The 18,930-nt window shown below is 39.8% G+C and overlaps 1 protein-coding gene across 4 annotated transcripts in view; it reads right to left on the reverse strand.

The window, feature by feature from the left end:
- The window catches only part of RNF13 (ring finger protein 13), a 105,193-nt gene that overhangs the window by 32,468 nt on the left and 53,795 nt on the right, over nt 1-18,930 (reverse strand). For all 4 annotated transcript variants that reach the window (XM_073359710.1, XM_073359709.1, XM_073359707.1 and 1 more), the window contains 3 exons: nt 6,129-6,216; nt 3,417-3,507; nt 374-479 (listed from right to left, as the gene is read on the reverse strand). In XM_073359710.1, the coding sequence (XP_073215811.1) occupies nt 374-479; nt 3,417-3,507; nt 6,129-6,216 (285 nt within the window). The remainder of the gene's footprint in view (nt 1-373; nt 480-3,416; nt 3,508-6,128; nt 6,217-18,930) is intronic.

Below are 18,930 nucleotides of genomic sequence, written 5' to 3' on the forward strand. Positions count from 1 at the left end.
ACTTAGTATACTTGCTGGCTGCTGCAGCTCTTCTCATTCATTGAGCTAGAACAATACTTTAAAGAGAGCTAGCATGGAAGAGAAACTCCTTTTGTAGGGCAGTTGCTATGGCTTTGATTCCCTTTAAACAAAGAAGATTGCTGACTGACAAATAAAGAAAAGCAGGACTGTGGTATAGAGGGTGCTTCGAATTCTTACCATGAACTGAATGACACAAGTTTTGAAGGTGAGTACAATCTGTTTAAATACTACCTGAAACTTTATTTGTTTCTTTAAATAAGCATCCAGCGCCATACACATTTCAATTGGCCACAGTCCTGTAATTTTTTTGTTTTGTTTTATTGAAGGAAAAAGATTAAAGAGCAACACCTACCATAAATATGACAATGAGTATAAGGCAGATTCCCACTATAATTAGGAATGGAATTAAGTAGTACTCCAAAGGAAGACTGAACTCTGGGATTAACATAATATGGCCACTGTGGGGGAAAGAAAAACAATTTTAAAATGAATTAAACTTTAACAAACAGTGAAGCTTATAACAGAAATTCAAAAGGGTAAAGTCATCAAAAGAAAAATTAGCATCTTCGGGCACATAAAAGGAGTATCTATAATATGAAAATATTAGGCACTTTTTTTTAAAAGGTCAACACAGTCAGTGTAATACTAATGAAATAAATAGGTAAAATTGCAATCATTAGAACCAATATACTTATCAGGTTGAACTCCTGGCCCCAATGAAGTCAATTGGAATTTTGCCATTGGTTTAAATGGAGCCAGGGTTTTACCCCTAATGTGCATTCCAATTCACCATGAAGACATTCAGCTGAAAATAGACTCTGTATACCTGTTTTAGAATGAGTCAGTTTTAAATGTCATTGTCTCCTCATTAGTTAACGAAGTAGAACCTTGCTAATTTGCATGAATAACTGGGAGACCTATGCAGTCTTGTAACTGTTATCAGACCCAGGATACTAGACAAAGTGGGTGAAGATAGTATCTTTTATTGGACTGACTCTATTGGCTGTTGAATTTACACAGAGCTTTTCTTCAGGTCTGGGAAATTTTCTCTGAGGAACTGAACCTGGGCCTTGAGGTAAGGACTTTCTGAACTTGAAGGCTGCTCCTTTCCTGTGAATGTCTTAAAGGAGGGTAGGTGTGGGGAGAGACATATTTTGGTTGTGTTTTCGTTTCCCCTTTGTTGGATCCTTTCCAATCGTCAATATAACTGTTTACTATCCTGGGGTATATTTTGCTGGCATTTACAATCGTTTGACCTTACTGAAGACAATGACACTGCACAGTTAAAACGGATTGCAGAATTTGGCTCACAAAGTCTCAGATACTGGTCATAAGCAGGAAAGAACTCAGCCTGGCAGTTATATCCTATGCTGAGTTTGCAGAAATGGCAAGTAGGAAAAATCTTTTCATATGTGGACAGGGCATATTTGAAATAAAAATAACGGAGGGACAAAAAACACAGAACCCCAAGTGCAATTTTTAGTTGCTTTCCCAAGTTATACCATGTTTAAGTGACTCACCTAAGTTATACAACAAAAAAACAGATACCCTGTAACTCACTCTCATATACCAGTCACTGGACTATGCAGCCTTCCAAGCTACTGAAAACTTGCCTAGTGTTGTGGAAAGGTTTGTAAACCTTAGTAATCTTGCCAAACTAAGCTCAAATTTTAGAGGCAAGCTTTGCACGTGTTTATTACAGCTGCATTAATTCAAAAATCTTTCTGTAGTAAAACTGCAAAGATACATAAGTATAAGAGAGAACCTATATTCCAGCATGATTTCATATATTCCATCAATATTCAGTGACTGCAAACACTTGTTTCCCTTCCCATGAATGCCTTGAAATAACATAGAGCCATAAAACAATATCTGATGTGAAACAGTTAGCAGCATGGCTCATGTGTGCCATTCAATCAGACTGTAAGAGGACTCAACTGTACAGTAATTCCCATAGTCTCTACAGTTCACATATAGATTTACTTTCATGATGCTTCATTTTTGTGAGTTGCAGCCTCCAAGAACTGGCAAAGCCAATACCTTAATTTATGTTGCTATTCCATTTGCCTGATACTACCGCCCCGACTTCTGTGGCACCTTTCCCTGTATCCTGGAGAGTAGAACAGACTTTCCTCTGACTTCAGTACTAACGTAGCTACAATAGCTAGAAGGGCTTAGCTAGACTAGGGTAGTTAGCATTCTACCCTACAAACTCGTATGTCACCTGCACTCCCACAGTCTATCCAGCAGAGTCCTGAGGTTGGGTCCTTACAAAGTTGAGTCTCTCATGTCAGCAGGACGTGCTGCTGCTGTGAAACCAGGAGGAAGAATTTTGTTTAGACTTGTGTTTTTGTAGCAACTATCCAACTGAGTGACTAAAATTCAGTTTAGGCCTATTTCTCTTAGGACAGCCTTGAAAAATGTTGCTTGTTCAGAGAAAATAATACTACTGGATGGGCATGTAACTTTTTAAATTTTCAGTCGTCATGGTGAAGAGTGGGATTTTGAGCTTGGACTGGTGAATTTTAATTACAGTTGTATAAGATTTTATATTAGGCTAATATTGGAAGATGTTTGGGGTTGGTATCTGTTTACCTTTGTATGATCTAAAAGTACAGCTGGAGGTTTCTAAGTTTTTCAGTTGACAGACCAACAGGGATGAAAAATGTGGGGAGGGAAGCCAGCCTACCATCAGTATGAATAAGTGAGCATTTTTATCATAAATTCATAAATGTGTAACTTTATCAGTGATTACACCATTATTTTAATTATAGTAAATACATTAAAGTTTGACAAACACATGAGTTTAGTTTTGAGTAAACATGCTGAATGTGAAATTTAGATGATGCTTCCCCTAAGATAATTTCTAATGTGCAATATCCTTTAAGAATGTGAAAGTGGCCACAAATATCTTATGAATCTCAAGAAGCCTGCCAAAGTACTAGTCAGGCTGACAGGTTCAATAAATAGTATTCAGTAAGCATTCTTCAAGGGAACTTAAAAACTTAAGAGTAACTACATCTTTGCTGCAGCCAGTCAAAACAACTGTGGCCCTAAAGTAAAGAACTACTGAAAAGTCTGATTTTGTTTTTTATTTTCGCAATTTCAGATTCTTAGACTGGCCACTCTGTCAGAGCATCTATTTATTTAAAAGTACTTACCACATAATCTCATAGGGATCAAGCATCTACAGTCAATGTTTAAAGTATAGAGGGTGAAATCCTGGCCCCCAGTGAAGTCAATGGCAAGCCTTCCATTGACTTCAGTTTGGCTAGGATTTCATCCAGAAAAAAATTCTTGATCTTCAGTAAAGGTTAAACAGAGGTGATAACAGTCCAAGGAATGATGTTACTGCATATTAGGTTACATATTTAAAAAGGTAAATAATTACTTACCCCTTTTCATAAGTGAATTCATACTTCAGTGAATTAGCTGATGTTTCACCAATAAAGACAGATGGAATATCAATTTTCTTTAAAACTTCAACTGTTCATAAAAAGAACAAAAGACTAGCACTGACATACAGAACTCAGTCTTTATGGGCACACCAATAATTAAGATTGTCTTATAAAGAGCCATGAAGACTTCATGAGACAATCAGTGTGTGGAGACCTCTTCAAAGATAGACTTAGTATACAATATGCTATTAATACATTCTGTTAACTAAAGTGTCCATCTACAAAACGATATCCTGTGCTACTAGTAGTGGTATCTTAGAGACGCTGTCTCTGCAAACATCAACTGATAATTCTTCAAAAATATTTAAGATAACAAGAAATCCTTTGGTAAATTACAGTTTAACCAAAGCATTACTAATTATAGCCAGGCCCCAGCTGGTATAAATTGGCATAACTTCATTGACTTCAAGGAGCTATGCTGACTTATACCAGCTGAGGATCTGGTCCTATATTTTCCACATTTTCATCTAAATGAAAGCAGTGGAGATGACTTTAGGCTGGAAAAAGTCCAAAAGTAGAAAGGAGGGAATGAGCAAGCCCAACCTCACTACTCATGTCTCACAAGAAATCTGACTGAAGGAAAGCAACATCCCCCTGCCCCCTCCTCCCTCCCCTCCCCCCATCACAGAATGCAATCACAAAAACTTGCAACATTTCTCTTGACCTCAGGTGGGGAACTCTCTGTATTTAAAAAACCAAGTGAAAGAGAGGAAACAAAATTATAGATGCTCTACTAACTTACACTAGTTCATTTCAACAGTGCTTCATCTTATTTCAGAAAATATATAAATATTGGTCTTGAGTTAATACTATATTATAAGGTTTGAAATGGAAAGGGTTTCCACAGGCAGGTTTTAACTGTATAATATTCTTACACACTTTGAGGTGTCAATGGTGCATCTGAAATAGAAATAGCTTTGTAGTGCTCTACTAACTCAATAAATCCATATAATACATTTTGTGCTACTCTATGGTCCATCTCAATGTGTCTTACACATAGGAGGAACAACTCACCAAGCGGGTTCAATTTCACTAAAGTCAATGGAATGGCAACTGCTTAAGTCAATAGTGAATTTGGCCCTGTGAGAAAGGGACATACCAGTCCCTACTTGACAGATGGAGAGACAGAAGTGTAGAAAGGTTCAGGTCTAAATTTTCAAAAGCAGACTCCAGTTTTGGATCCTCAGTTTGACACTTCAGGCCTGAAGTGTCAGAGGTGACTCCCAGTCCTGTGCCATAACTATAACTACAGGCTGCCACTCAAGTAAATATATAAAGGTACATATTAAAAGAGAGGTGCAAAATGTAGGGCAGCTAACAAGGCAGGCTTCATTTATGTATTAAGTAAAGCTGTGTGAACTGTCTGGGTTTGCTTACTTGGTTTCAGTTCATGTGGATTTGCACCTGTGACTTTAAGTTTCAAAGTTGAATGAATCCAAAGTTCCAGTGAAATTTGGTTGACATCAAAGTGTTCAGGTTTCCCAGTATGGAATCATACTTTTCTGATTGCAATGCAAAAAACGTATAATGGCCTGTGGTCACTTGAAATTGTTTCAAAGGTTTCTTGCAAACCTCTCTTGCATTTTGAGTTTATAGCTAAACTTGAAACCAAGCAAGCATCACATGCTTGGGGATTTCACTTAGAACACTTCTTACAGCTTTCCCACAATTTAGTGTTTTGTCTGTTGAAAGTGAATTTCTCAGCTCACTGAAAGGTGTCTCTTTATCTGGAAATAGTGTTTGTTCACAGTTATGCTCCTGTTCAGTACTCAATCAGCTGAAGAAAAGTGAAGAAAAAGGATCAAAATATCACAGAAAATTAACAGCACTAAAGACAGAAGCAATATTTTGGATCTATCCAAAATATGCAATAATAGAAATTGAATACTTTTTCCTTGGCAACAGTGGGATTATGTGGCAGTGTGCTACTTTAGAGATAAAGAATATTTTAAACCCTCAACAGTAAATCACATGAACACTTTCTCATTAAACACAGAAATACATATCACAAGAGGAAGCTGACATTTCAGCCACCTTGCAAATATGTTCTCAACTTACTACCTATTGAATGTATCATATCAAAACAGAATACACTGGAATCATACCTCTTGTATGCTGTGTTCTGGGAATACCTTCAGTTTTTCACTGGAATAAATGTACGTACCTGTCTAATCCTTTGGGGGTTATTTAGATGAACAGACAGCTGTGCAAAGAACAGTGAGCATGGAAAAAGACTCCCCACCCAAAAATTACAATATGTTTTGGATCCTCATCCCATGGAGCACCAGTAACTATTTTTGCTGTATTCCTACTTCAGTAATAACAAACGAGAACTGACATCATTCCAGCTATTTATTGGGCCAATCACACTCCTCTTGCTCATAAATTTTAACCACTTGACTTCCATGGAAAAGCTGAACCAAAATTTTAACAAGGAGAATAGACCGAACAATGCTTGCACAGAACACAAACACCATAATTGTGCAAATACCATATATAAGCAGGCACATACGTTCACACACCAGCTTCTAAGATCTTAAATACACTAAAACAAGGGGGAATTCCTGATTATAATAAATTGAAGTTAATACCATATGCTATAGTGGGTGGAATAATTTTCAAAAGGAGAGAAGTGATACCTGTACTTACTGTCGTTGGATCCCATGCTAATTAGGTCATCAGAATCAACATTGTGAACTATAGCTGCCTTGTATCCAGCTCTCTGTGCATTTAAAACCTGTAAGTCGTATACAGTACTTGTTATATTAATATATCAGTCTTCTACAATAAAACAAAATACTAATTTACAACATTCTAGGAGTGCAAATGACTCCACTTTCATTTAGAAATAAGGCATTATTTTTTCAAACAAGCAGATATTCCTAAAATAGGATGCTACTTTACTCTTTCTAAGAATGTATAAAAATCACTTCTGTGCAGGCAGGTTTCATGTTTACATAATTAGTCCTAAAATCCTTCAACTTTAAGATAAAAAACCTTTGTCATTTCTGAAAATCAAGAGGGTAACTTATTTTGATTAACCAGTAGTTATCTTTAACATGACATTTAAGTCATAATCTTTGCCTTTAGATCATGCTTGGATCTCTTTAACTTGTCAGTTCACAATATCACTAATGTGTTATTATAGTAGTGCAGAATTATGAATATGGACCAGATCCTAAGGTGCAGTGCAAAGCAGCTGCATTGCTGCCAATGTAAGGGGTATAGTCATGGCATTGTAGCTCTGGCTATCCTATGCTTCACTGATATGTGGCTGCTAAAGGGCCCCTGGGGTCTGTAAACTGTCCTAAACTATGCCAAAAGATCAGCCAGAGACTGCAAAGGCTGTTTTTATACCCCTGTGTAGAATTGCACAGTGAACTCCTGAGCTGTAATTGAGTGATCTGAGCCCATATTTATAAAAATATTTCTGATTGTCAGATCACTTGGGTTGGATATTCATTGGAGGCCCTTTACTTTATCCACCATTCAAGGTGACAGTGTTGTACTTTTATCTCTGAGTAATATCATCTGCAAGCACATATTAAACTGCCATCTTTATGCTGATACCTCAGATCTACCTCCCTACTCCAGGCCTGTTGTCTCCTGCCCAGACTAAAATCTTGTCCTGTCTCGGATATCTAGCCACCAGCTCAAGCTAAACATGGCTAAAACACAGCTCCTAATCTTCCTGCCCATGCCCTCCCACCTACTCTTTTTTCTCAATCGCTCTGGATATCAGGCACCATCCTGCCTGTTCTTCAGGTACGCATCTGAGTATCATGTTCAAATTGGTGCTTACATCTGGTTTATATCTAAATCTTGCTCATTGTTTCTGTGTAACATCTAAGATGCAGAATACAAAGTACATCCATCTATGCAGCCAAAATTCTTGTCTTGTTTACTGCAACATCCTTCTCTCTGGACTTGACAAATGCAATCTTTCCCTACTTGTATCCATTCAGAATGTTGCTGCTAAGATCTCTGCCCCATGCCTGTCAATTGATCATGTCACCCCTCCCTTTGAATCCCTCCACTGGCTCCATATTCTTTATTAAATCAAACATAAGCTGTTTGTAGTTACTTTTAAGACCCTTCATAGTCAATCCTCATGCTATCAGTTGTCTCTTATTTACTATTGAGCTGTCGGTGCTCGCCTGCAATTGGCCCATGATGCTGTCCTTCACTGCCCACTTGTTAAATTTTCAAACACACACCTCAGTACTTTTTCTCATGCTGCCCTTGCTATTGGGCAGTGTTCCACATAAATATCCGCAACTTTTATCCATTATTCAAATCTCTCTTCAAGTCTCCTTTGCTGTGATGCTAACAAAGCCCTTGACAAGTTAGGTTGCTAGTGTACAGAGACCATTGCCTATCATGAGGACCAATACTGTCTCATTGTTGTTATACTCCATCTATATCATCTGTCTCCTGTCTTATCATTAGATTGTAAGCCTCTTGGGATAGAAAGTCATCTTGGTCTGCATTTGTACAGCATCTAGCACAATGAGGTGAATGGGGCCCCTGGATGCTATGGTAATACAAATAATAAATCATCCTCCCAGTCATGAAGAGCTAGACATGTGGCTCCTTCTGGGACGTGTGCCATCACCACTTTCAAGCTGGCTATAGGGGCCAACGGAGTAGCATCAGGTGCTCTCCACCTTCACATTGGACTGAGCTAGCATCTCACGTGGGAAATAATTATAATACAAACTTTTGGCCAGCCCACTATAATTTGTCAAGCAGGATTTAATATGAACACTTGTATTTATGTGATGGGTAAATGCAGTGGTACATCAATTTACCAGCAGTTACTGTCCCACACCATTGCTTTCCAGATACTCCTGTTGGTGCAGCCTGTCCCTGTACTCGCAACATCTCACATACTACGGTGTGATACCAGTTCTCATTAAAAAAGTCAATATTTGCCAACTACTGTAACACTTCTAAAATTCTATAAGCAGGCCTGCACATACATACATAGCAGATCTAATGGTTACTGTTTGATCCTCTAAAAGATTTCTAGTCAGATTTTAAACATAGTGGGCCAAATTCTTTAGTCCTTTCTCTTGTTATCTATCCATCTATCCACAACTGGCAACTGTGAATTACAGATCTACAGTTCCATCTCAGAGTTCTTCTGATTATGGCTTATGGTTCAAGCTACAAGAGCAAAGTTAAAGTGCTTTGGACAGTCATCACTCTGGAGATGGAATTAGTCCAATTTAAAGTTTGTAATTTTTTTTAATCACGATTAACTCAAAAACATTAATCACGTGAGTCAACTGCAAGTAACTGACAGCCCTAACTATACTAATTTCACTTGTAACAATAGAATACCAATTGAAATTTATTAAATATATTTGGATGTTTTTCTACATTTTCAATATTGATTTCAATTTCAACACAGAATACAAAGTGCACAGTGCTCACTTTATATTTTTGATTACAAATATATGCACTGTAAAAATGATAAACAAAAGAACTAGTCTTTTTCAATTCACCTCATACAAGTAATGAAGTGCAATCTCTTTATCGTGAAAGTGCAACTTACAAATGTAGGTTTTTGTTTGAGGTTTTTTGGTTACAGAACTGCACTCAAAAACAAAACAGTCTAAAAATTTAGAGCCTACAAGTCCACTCAGTCCTACTTCTTTTTCTGACAATCGCTATGACAAACTAGTTTGTTTACATGGACGGGAGATACTGCTGCCTGCTTCTTGTTTACAATGTCACCTGAAAGTGAGAACAGACATTCACATGGCACTGTTGTAGCTGGCATCGCAAGATATTTATGTGCCAGATGTGTTAAAGATTCCTATGTCCCTTCATGCTTCAACCACCATTCCAGAAGACACACTTCCATGGTGATGATGGGTTCTGCTTGATAACGATCCAAAGCAGTGCAGACTGACACATGTTCATTTTCATCATCTGAGTCAGATGCTACCAGCAGAAGGTTCGTTTTCTTTTCTGGGGGGGGTTGGGTTCTGTAGTTTCCGCATCGGAGTGTTGTTCTTTAAGACTTCTAAAAGCATGCTCCACACCTTGTCTCTCTCAGATTTTGGACGGCAATTCAGATTCTTAAACCTTAGGTCAAGTGCTGTAGCTATTTTTAGAAATCTCTACATTGGTACTTGCTTTGCGTTTTGTCAAATCTGCTGTGAAAGTGTTCTTAAAATGAACATGTGCTGGGTCGTCACCCGAGACTGCTATAATATGAAATATATGAGAATGCACATAAAACAGAGCAAGGGATATACAATTCTCCCCCCAAGGAGTACAGACACAAATTTAATTTACACATTTTTTAACGGGCATCATCAGCATGGAAGCATGTCCTCTGGAATGGTGGCTGAAGCATGAAGGAGCATATGAATGTTTAGCACATCTGGCACATAAATATCTTGCAAAACCAGCTACAAAAGTGCCATGTGAATGCCTGTTCTCACTTTCAGGTGACGCTGTAAATAAGACGCAGGCAGCAGTATCTCCCGTCAATGTAAACAAACTAGTTTGTCATAGTGATTGGCAGAAAAAGAAGCAAGACTGAGTGGACTTGTAGGCTCTAAAGTGTTACATTGTTTTATCTTTGAATGCAGTTTTTTTTTTTACATAATTCTACATTTGTAATTTCAACTTTCATGATAGATTTCACTATAGTACTTGTATGAGGTGAATTACAAATATTCGCACGGTAAAAAACACATTTTTCAATCAAAAATAAATATAAAGTAAGCACTGTACGCTTTGTATTCTGTGTTGTGAAGGAAATTAATATATTTGAAAAGGTAGTAAATATCCAAAAATATTTAAAATAAATGGTATTCTATTGTTTAACCGTGCACTTAATCTTTTTAATCGCTTGACAGCCTAAATATAATACATATAGTACTTGGATCCAAATTTTAAAAATTGCTTGCTTGCTTCCTTCCCTTTCCGTTTTCCTGCCCAATGAAAAGCAGCCCCTTTTCGGCCACCAAGGAAGCAGTATTTTCCCTTGGGTTGCCAGAGTGGTGATAACTGCTCCCTAAGCTGCCATTGTGAAGCAATAGCTTCATTCAGTCATGACAGCAGCAATCTACTAGGGATGAGCGGCTTCTCGTTCGGTAGGATTTGATAATTCAGTGGTGTGAATTTGATCTCTTGCATTATCACTGTTTATTGCGTGGTTTCCAGTGTGTTCCATGCATCATCCTAGCTAAATATGGGCTTAATAAAAGTATATTGATGCTACATTCTTCATAAGGATGTAGCCTATGTATCCCATTGTCAGGTAATCCTTATGCTTATAAGATATATGCTGCTGCCCAGTTAATGTTGAAGACAGGGACTTTTCCAGCCGACTATTAGCTGCTGCAGCAGCTACATACTGCATAGAGCTGTTCAAAGTTTTCTGTGTTTTTGAAGGAAGCACATTTGGTCTAGAGTCAAGTATCCTCAAAACTAGAAAAAAAATAGTCAGATTTCACATCCCAAGGGACTGAAATCATGGTGTGGAAGGTGTTAATGGTCTTAGAAGCTTTCCAATTTTACATTAGTACTTCTAAAAACCACAGTCCCCAGGTCAAGCTTGAAAACTGAGACCTTCATGGTATAGCTGTGCAATGGCCTTGTGGATAAAGTGACTTCAAAGTGAAGAACAAAATAAAGCGATGGAAAGGACGTTAAAAAAGACTTGCCAAAAACATCACTCACCAAAATGGCATAAAGGACAAAGCCAAAGAGGGAGTGTTCATCAAGTTATTTGCACTCTTTACTTTGTCTACGGTAGCACTTGTTCTCAATCTTGATCATCCACATGTCTCTATGATAAAAATGATTACATGGGGTGGGAAAGGCATCCTTTTATTGGACCAACCTCTGTTGCTGAGAGAAGCTTTTGAGCTCTGTATAAGCTCAAGCTTGTCTCCCTCAACAACAGAAGTTGGTCCAATAAAGATATTACCTCACCTACCTTGTGTCTCTAATATCCTGGTACTAACATTGCTACAACACTGCATACAATTATCAGTTATTAGTCATCCATGGAGAAAAATTTCTTATTGTGAGACTTATACATTTCTTTAACATGCCGTATTGGAAAAAGAGGTCCACTACACAGAATATTTTCTTCAGCAAAGGTAGCAAATTAATTCACATCACACTAAATTTTTAATTCTTCATCTCTGTCCACGTGGCTAAAATTACATATCACTTTGAATAATTTTTGTAGACACTGTCAAACTGTTGGTTAAAACTTCAATTTTAATGCAAATTCCTCTTTTTAGAATAAAAGCTTTAAAATTTTCAAAAGTATTGAGGGCACTTGGGGTCCTAAATCCTACTGACTTTCAGTAGAACTTAGCTCCTGAGTCAATTAAACATACTTAAACATTTTACCCTAAATCTCTCAAAGGATGAATGTAGTTAGTGGCCATCCGATGTAAAATCAGAACCGCCTTTTCAATGTTTTTTTACTTTGTTCTGTTCCGGTAAAATTTTAATTCCTAACTTATTGTCCAAACAAGGCAGTATTGAATAGCACAATGTAAAACAAGGCAGTATTGAATAGTACAATGTAAAGTGAAAATGAAATTGCCTAGTCTTTCTTTGTTGAAGCCAGGAAAAGTGCAAGAATTAAACAAAGCCACAAACACTAAAGTAAACTTTACGACGTTCTTTCAATTTTAATCTAAGCAGGAGTTCCCAAACTGTAGTACATCCACTGGTGATATATGAACTTGATGTTTCATCAATTCACTTCACAACAATTTAAAGGTGATACGTGAACCAATAAAGTTTGGAAACTGCTGGAAGGTGTTATTTTCAACGTAGATGTGGACATTTGTCTCTTATTATAGGACTTTTAAGTACACAGCATTCCTTTAAAATCAAAGGTACATGTGTTTACAGAATCTTTAGCAGACAGCATAAAACTCAAGACATTCAGGAGTTTGATTAACATACAGACTACCCTACATGGGGAGTACAAAAAAGGAAAGCTCTCCCGTATTTGCAAACCAACCCACATGTCAAAAAATTCTATTATAGTTTTAAAAAAGTAACAGCTGTTCTTTTTAAGATTACAAGTTGCCAATATAATCTAATTCTCTTTATAAGAGCTTTTTGTGAAAAGCTGCACACTTACAAAATGCACTACCACCAAACATATGGTTTGAAAGGACTCCCCTAGGAAAAGGAAGATTAATGAATAACAAAACATGCAAAGCAACCCACACCTAAAACAGGAAATACTATCTGGAAGAGGTGTGATTAAGAGTTTCTGAGCAATATGAATAAGCATAGCTTCGGGACTAGAACATATTCTTGACAAATGTTTCAAGGAAAACTGTGTTTGGAACTTAAAATCATATTCTATTTCTGATGACTTAGTCTTTTATTCTGCATATCCATCGAAAGCTCATTCTGTAACATATTCTCAATGCGCAAAGTGTATATATTGATGTTCAGATCAGTTGATATTTTGGGGAGAGTTCATATGGATGCCATTGAGGTAACTTGTTTCAAACCCTAGAGGATGAAGCTTGGCTTCTGATAACCTACAGAAGATATTACAAAAGTAGTGGATTAATTCAAATGAAACCAGTCAAAGTAATAAAGTACTCTCAAACCAGTCAAAGTAATAAAAATCAGCTCAATCAAATGCCAGAATGAATGAATAAATCTGAGCAAAATGACAGTTAAAACTAAGAATTTACTAGCAAATTTTATTGCTTCATTATACCTACAAGCTGTTGAGATTTCCTGAAACATTAATAACTTGTCTCTAAAATGAAGTTTAAAAAAAAGCAGATAATGAAAATTGGGTTTCAGGACTGAAGGATGTGGGATATGCATGAAGCAGTTATTCAATGTGCTTGCTTGTTGCACAGAAAAGAAGACCTAGAAGGGGAACCACATCAAAATATTCATACTGGGCTTGATCCAAAGCGTACTCAAGTCAGAGGAAAGACTCCCATTGACTTCAATGGCTGTTGAATCCAGCTCACTGTACGTCAAAGTTAGAGCTGTCAAAGTAGCTTTTACACTTCTGTTAGGTGCCGTTTTAGCTTTCTTAATACATGGAGATGCTGACAAACTGCACTGCTGCAGAATGGTGGGAAGACAAAGGCTTACATTTCTTCCAAGTACTTTCACCAAGTAAGTCGTGCTCTTATTTGGTGCAAGTGCTTATAAGTACTGGGTATTTGGTGGAAGGAGCTGCTTTTACCATGGAAAGATAAGGTTGTTATGGCCTGCTCCTGAAAAGGGCTGAGCACCCTCCAACCCTCTTAAATCAATAAGAATTGAGGGTGCTTAGCGTCGCCTCAACTCTCTCTGACAACACTTCTAGTTTTCAAATTCACATGCAAATCTGAGCCTCCAGTTCTGAAATCCTACTCTGTCTGGATTACAGTCCTGTTCTTCGCTGGCATCAGTAGGTATCTCTGATGGTAACACAAATCAAAACAGTGGTCTGGAATATGCATTACTTTACCCTCTGACTGGGAATTCACTGTGAAGACCAGATAAATAGCATCTCTGAGAGCGCTATGCTTTTCATTGAGAAGGAGGCAAGCTGAACCCACATCAGCAGGAGGAAATTCCTGGAAAGGAACTGAGTGTTCTGATACTGTAAAAAATCCCACTGACGTCACAGGGCATAAAACAGCAGAATTTCTCCTACAAGGGGCTAAATTCTAACAGCAATTACACCTGTGCAAACTTGAAATAAGATCTCAATGGTGGTTTCATGGATCTTAACTGCTCTAACACACACAAATCTGGCCCTTACTCCTTAATTTGATCACTTTTCCACTGAAGTCATGGCTACTTACCTTAACAGAACTTAAATAATTCTTACTTAATTCTCTCATTTGATCATAATTACTGGGTGTATTAACCCTCACTAAAAGCTGTGTTAGGTTTTTAGAAGAAAATTCCTAGCAGGGATAGGGAACAAGTCCCGCAACATATTGGTGTGACCTGTGATGCCCAGGGCAGCCGCCACTGGAAATGCCAAGGTCAGGGCAGGCAGTGAAAGGGAGAGCAGATACCCACCAGTCTTGGGAGTAACACTAAAGTTATTCTCCTCAACCAGTCACAAACTCTGCTTCTGATCCCCCACACTTGTTATCAAGAAGCAAAAAAGAAATCACAGCCCCCTTTATGCATTCCAGTTCTCTGGCTCCCATCAGCACCTAAGTCCAGTACAGTGAGAAGTTATTTTAAACTCTGCTCACATATACAAAAATGTTCTTCTGACCCCAAAGGGTCAGCCATGTAACTAGGTCAGTATAGGTTTGGACTAGGATTACTATATATCCATATTTTCCCGGACATGTCTGGCTTTTTAGTTCTTGAATCGCCATCCGGGAGGAATTTTTAAATATCTAAAAACGTCCAGGATTTCGCCACATTGGTCGGGATGCCCTTTGTCCTGATATCGGGGACCGTTCACCTCACCACACGCACCAAAGTCCTGGGGCTGGCGGCGCTTCCTGGGGCAGCTCCAGGCGCCCGCCCGCTGGCAGAAGCCTGCAGTGTGGGCGGCCCCTGGGCACAGAGGCAGAGGGGGTCTCTGCATGCTGCACCAGCTCCCTCCTGCCCAATCAGAGCTGTGGGGGCGGGGTTTGCAGGCACTGGCAGCGGGCAGAGAGCCCTCTGCGTCCCCTACCCCCTCCCCGACCTGACCCAACCCTAGGTAGGAGCCAGAGGGACCTGCCGGATGCTTCCTGGAAGCCACCCCAGGTAAGCACTGCCAGGACTCCCCACCTCGCCCCCCCGGCAGGTCCCTCTGGCTCTTAGGGTCAGGTTGGGGTGGAGGTGGGGGGCGGGGGGCTCTCTGCGCGTTGCTGGTGCATGCAAGCCCTGCTCTGTGGCTCCGGCAGCTCCCATTGGCGCTTTTCCCGGCCAATGGGAGCCACGGTCTTCGTGTTTGTGGCGGGCACAGCACGTAGACACCCCTCGGCTGCCCCTGATCCTAGGACCCAGAAGGACCTGCGGCAGGAGGGGTGAGTAGGCGAGTGGTGAGCCAGCAGAGGGTGTGGGGGGGCGTGAAAAGGCCAGTGGCAGGCAGCAAGGGTTGAAGAGGTGAGCGGCGAGGGAGCCAGCAGCGGGCAGGACGGTGAGGAGGTGGGCAGCGGGCGGGGAGAGTGAGGCGGTGGGCGGCGAGCCAGAGGCAGGTGTTGAAAAGTGTTGAAAAGGCCAGCAGCAGACAGCGGGGGTTGAAGAGGTGAGCGAGTGAGCGGCGGGTGGGGGTGAGGAGGCAAGTGGCGAGCCAGCGGCAGGCGGGGGTTCTTGGGGTGGGCATGGGGGTTTCTGGCAGGGGAGTGAGGAGATGAATGGCAGGTGGGATGAGGTGAATGGTGGGTGGAGGACAGAGGAGGGAGGCAGCAAGCCAGCGGTGAGCCAGGGGGTGAGGAGGGGTGCAGTGGCGGGGCCGAGTGGGGAGGGGGCGGGACATGAGGCAGCGTGGGGGTGGAGCGTGGGAGGAGTGGGAGTGGGGTCGAGAGCACCCCAATGTGTCCCGATATTTTACTGTTGTGATCTGGTCACCCTATATGTACATTCCCAGCCATGTCCCCTATAACAGCAGCCCAGAGTGGGGTGACTTAAGATCCACTCCCAGGACTCTGCCAGCCAAGGAAGAGGAATCCCTCAGCTGCTAAACTGGCTGCTTCACTAGCACAAAGTGGCCTGAACATGCAGCAGAATTAGGCCCCATATTTAAACATTGTTAAGTTGTCTCATTTTTCCATAGTGGCGATTGTCGACGTTGCACTATTTCCGTGTCTTTTCTGAGTTCATATCGTGCACGGTAGTGTTTCCTCAAGAGCTCTTTATTTAATATTTTATTTTACTACCCCCAAACACAACGCCAAAATGAAAGTGTAAATTCATTCAGAACTAAAGACAAAATTCCCGTGTTTTTGAAGTGGTAGAGAAGAATGGGAAGCTGAGTGCTTGGTATGTAGACCTGGTACTTACGTCTCTGTGAAAAATGAAGGTGCTAATGATTTAAAAACTCAGGTGGACTCAGACAAGCACAAAAAAGCAGTTCGAGGAGAGAGCTCATCAACAAAATTGACAGATTATTTTGTAAAACCAGGCAGCGAATCAGAGGATGCTGTGACTGCAGCAGAAGGTGCTTTTTGCATTCCACACCGTTAAGCATCATAATAGCTTTAAGTCAATGGATTGCACATCTGTCTTGTTGAAGACATTCCCTGATCCTGAAGTAGCACGGAAATTTTCAAGTGCTAGAACCAAGACAGAAGCAATTGTTATCTCTGTGCTTGCACTGCATTCTGTTGATGTTGTTCTGAAAACGTTTGAAGAAATTGACATAGTTTACTCTCGAGTTGCTACAGACAGAAGCAATCACGGTTCAGTGAAAATACTTCCAGTAATTATTCAGTATTTCGACTGGAAAAATGAGGGGTTTGCACTCAAAATTGATTGAGGTCCAGAACACACCTAACGAGACTGCCGATACAATTGCTCATTATGTAAAAGAAATGCTTTAAAAAAATGGTTTGTTCGAGAAGTGTATTGCATTTACAGGTGACAACTGCAATACAATGTTTGGAGGACTCCGGCATGATGAAGATGGAAAGACTGTGTTTGCAAACGTAAAGAAGTTGTTGCAGAAGAGAACATTAATTGGTGTGGGTTGCCCAGCACACATTTTGAACAACTATGTTCACCATGCAGCAGAAACAATGAACGTTGACATTGGGAACATTATTTTTAAAATTTACCAGTACTTTCATATCTACACTGTCCGAACTGAGCGGCTGAAGGAGTACTGTGAGTTTCTTGATGTTGAATACAGAAAGCTGCTTTCTCATAGCAAGACAAGATGACTGTCATTATCTCCAGGCATTACAAGGCTGATACAGATGTTTCCAGCCTTGAAGTCATTCTTTCCGTCACAGGACAAACCACCCACAGTGCTTAAGACATTTTTTTGAGTATGAATTAAGTGAGATTTACCTCTGGCACATGCATTCACTCATGAGTGTATTCCAAATTTACATCCAAGAAATCGAAAGGGAAAGCAATTCTGTTGCGGAAGTGCTGAAAAGTTTGAACTCGGTTCACACTATCCTTCTTGAACGCAAGACTCACAACTTTATGTCCCTGAAAGTTAAGGGACTACTGGCACAAAAGCGCATGGAAGGAATTGATGAAGAGTGTGACAAATTCTGTGCTGAAGTAGATAATATGTACAGAAGATGCTTAGAATATTTGGAGAAATGGCTTAGACCCCTGGAAGACTTCTGTTGTTTCAAGTGGATTACCCTGAGTGAGACACTGAATTGGAGTGATGTGGAACCTTGTATCAAGTACCTGATCGATAAGGTAGTACAAATTGATGATGTGAAGTGTTTTGATCAGGTCAGCAACCTGAAGAAGTTTACAGAAAGTTGCAACAGTGATGAAGAGTTCAGTAATTTGCTAGCACACCAGGAGTGGACCAAATATTTTGAGAAATCCAAAAACATTGAGTGTCATTCAGAACTGTTAAAGATTGCACAGTTCTTCTTTGCTATTCCTTCTCACAATGCAAATGCAGAGTGAATGTTTTCACTGACGCAAAGCCAGTGGACAAAGGAAAGGAACAACTTGAATGTTGAGTTGTTGAAAGGAATTCTACTTGTACAGTACAACTTTAGACAAACTTCTTGTAAAGACTTTCATGCCTTCTTAAAGAGCAATCAACCACTGCTGAAAAAAATGCAATCTACAGAGAAGTATGTGTGGGCACATGAGGAGAAAGAAAACGGAAGAACTGGTGAAAGGAAAGGACTCACTACATATAAAGAAGTACAGTAAACTTTAAATAATTAAACTTCACTTTTGAGGCCATATCACTTTTTCTTATATATACTCAATATAGATGACATATAGCGCACAGCATATATAACAGTATAACACCACATTAATACAACACGAGTTGGTAGATACTAGTGCAAATACCCCCCCCCCCCCCGTGGAGTGTCCTCTTTTTTGAATGTTCAAATATGGTAACCCTAGTTTGGACCTTACCCAAAATACCACACTGCCAGTCAATCCGTCAGTGTCTAAAACTAAAGGTTTATTATAAAGGAAAAGGAAAGAACAAGAAGAGAGATGGTAGAACAGTTACATCCATACATACAAAGACTTCAAAGTGCATATATCAGGTTCCTAGCAGTATTGGTGAGTTTGCTGACTTGAAAGTCCCTCTGGAATACATCCACAGCTTGGGTGGGTAATTCAGTCCTTTGTTCAGAGCTTCAGTTTGTAGCAAAGTTCCTCCAGAGGTAAGAAGCAGAACTGAAGACAAAATGGAGAAGATCCAGTTGTCTTTTATAGTCTTTTGCCATGCAGCCTATGCTTCCTTAGTTTGAAACACACGCTGTCCAGCACATGGCTTGAAAGCCTCAGAGTTCTGTCCACAGGCATGTCCCTGCAT

Source organism: Lepidochelys kempii, chromosome 9, assembly GCF_965140265.1.
Source record: "Lepidochelys kempii isolate rLepKem1 chromosome 9, rLepKem1.hap2, whole genome shotgun sequence".
NCBI lineage: Eukaryota > Metazoa > Chordata > Testudines > Cheloniidae > Lepidochelys > Lepidochelys kempii.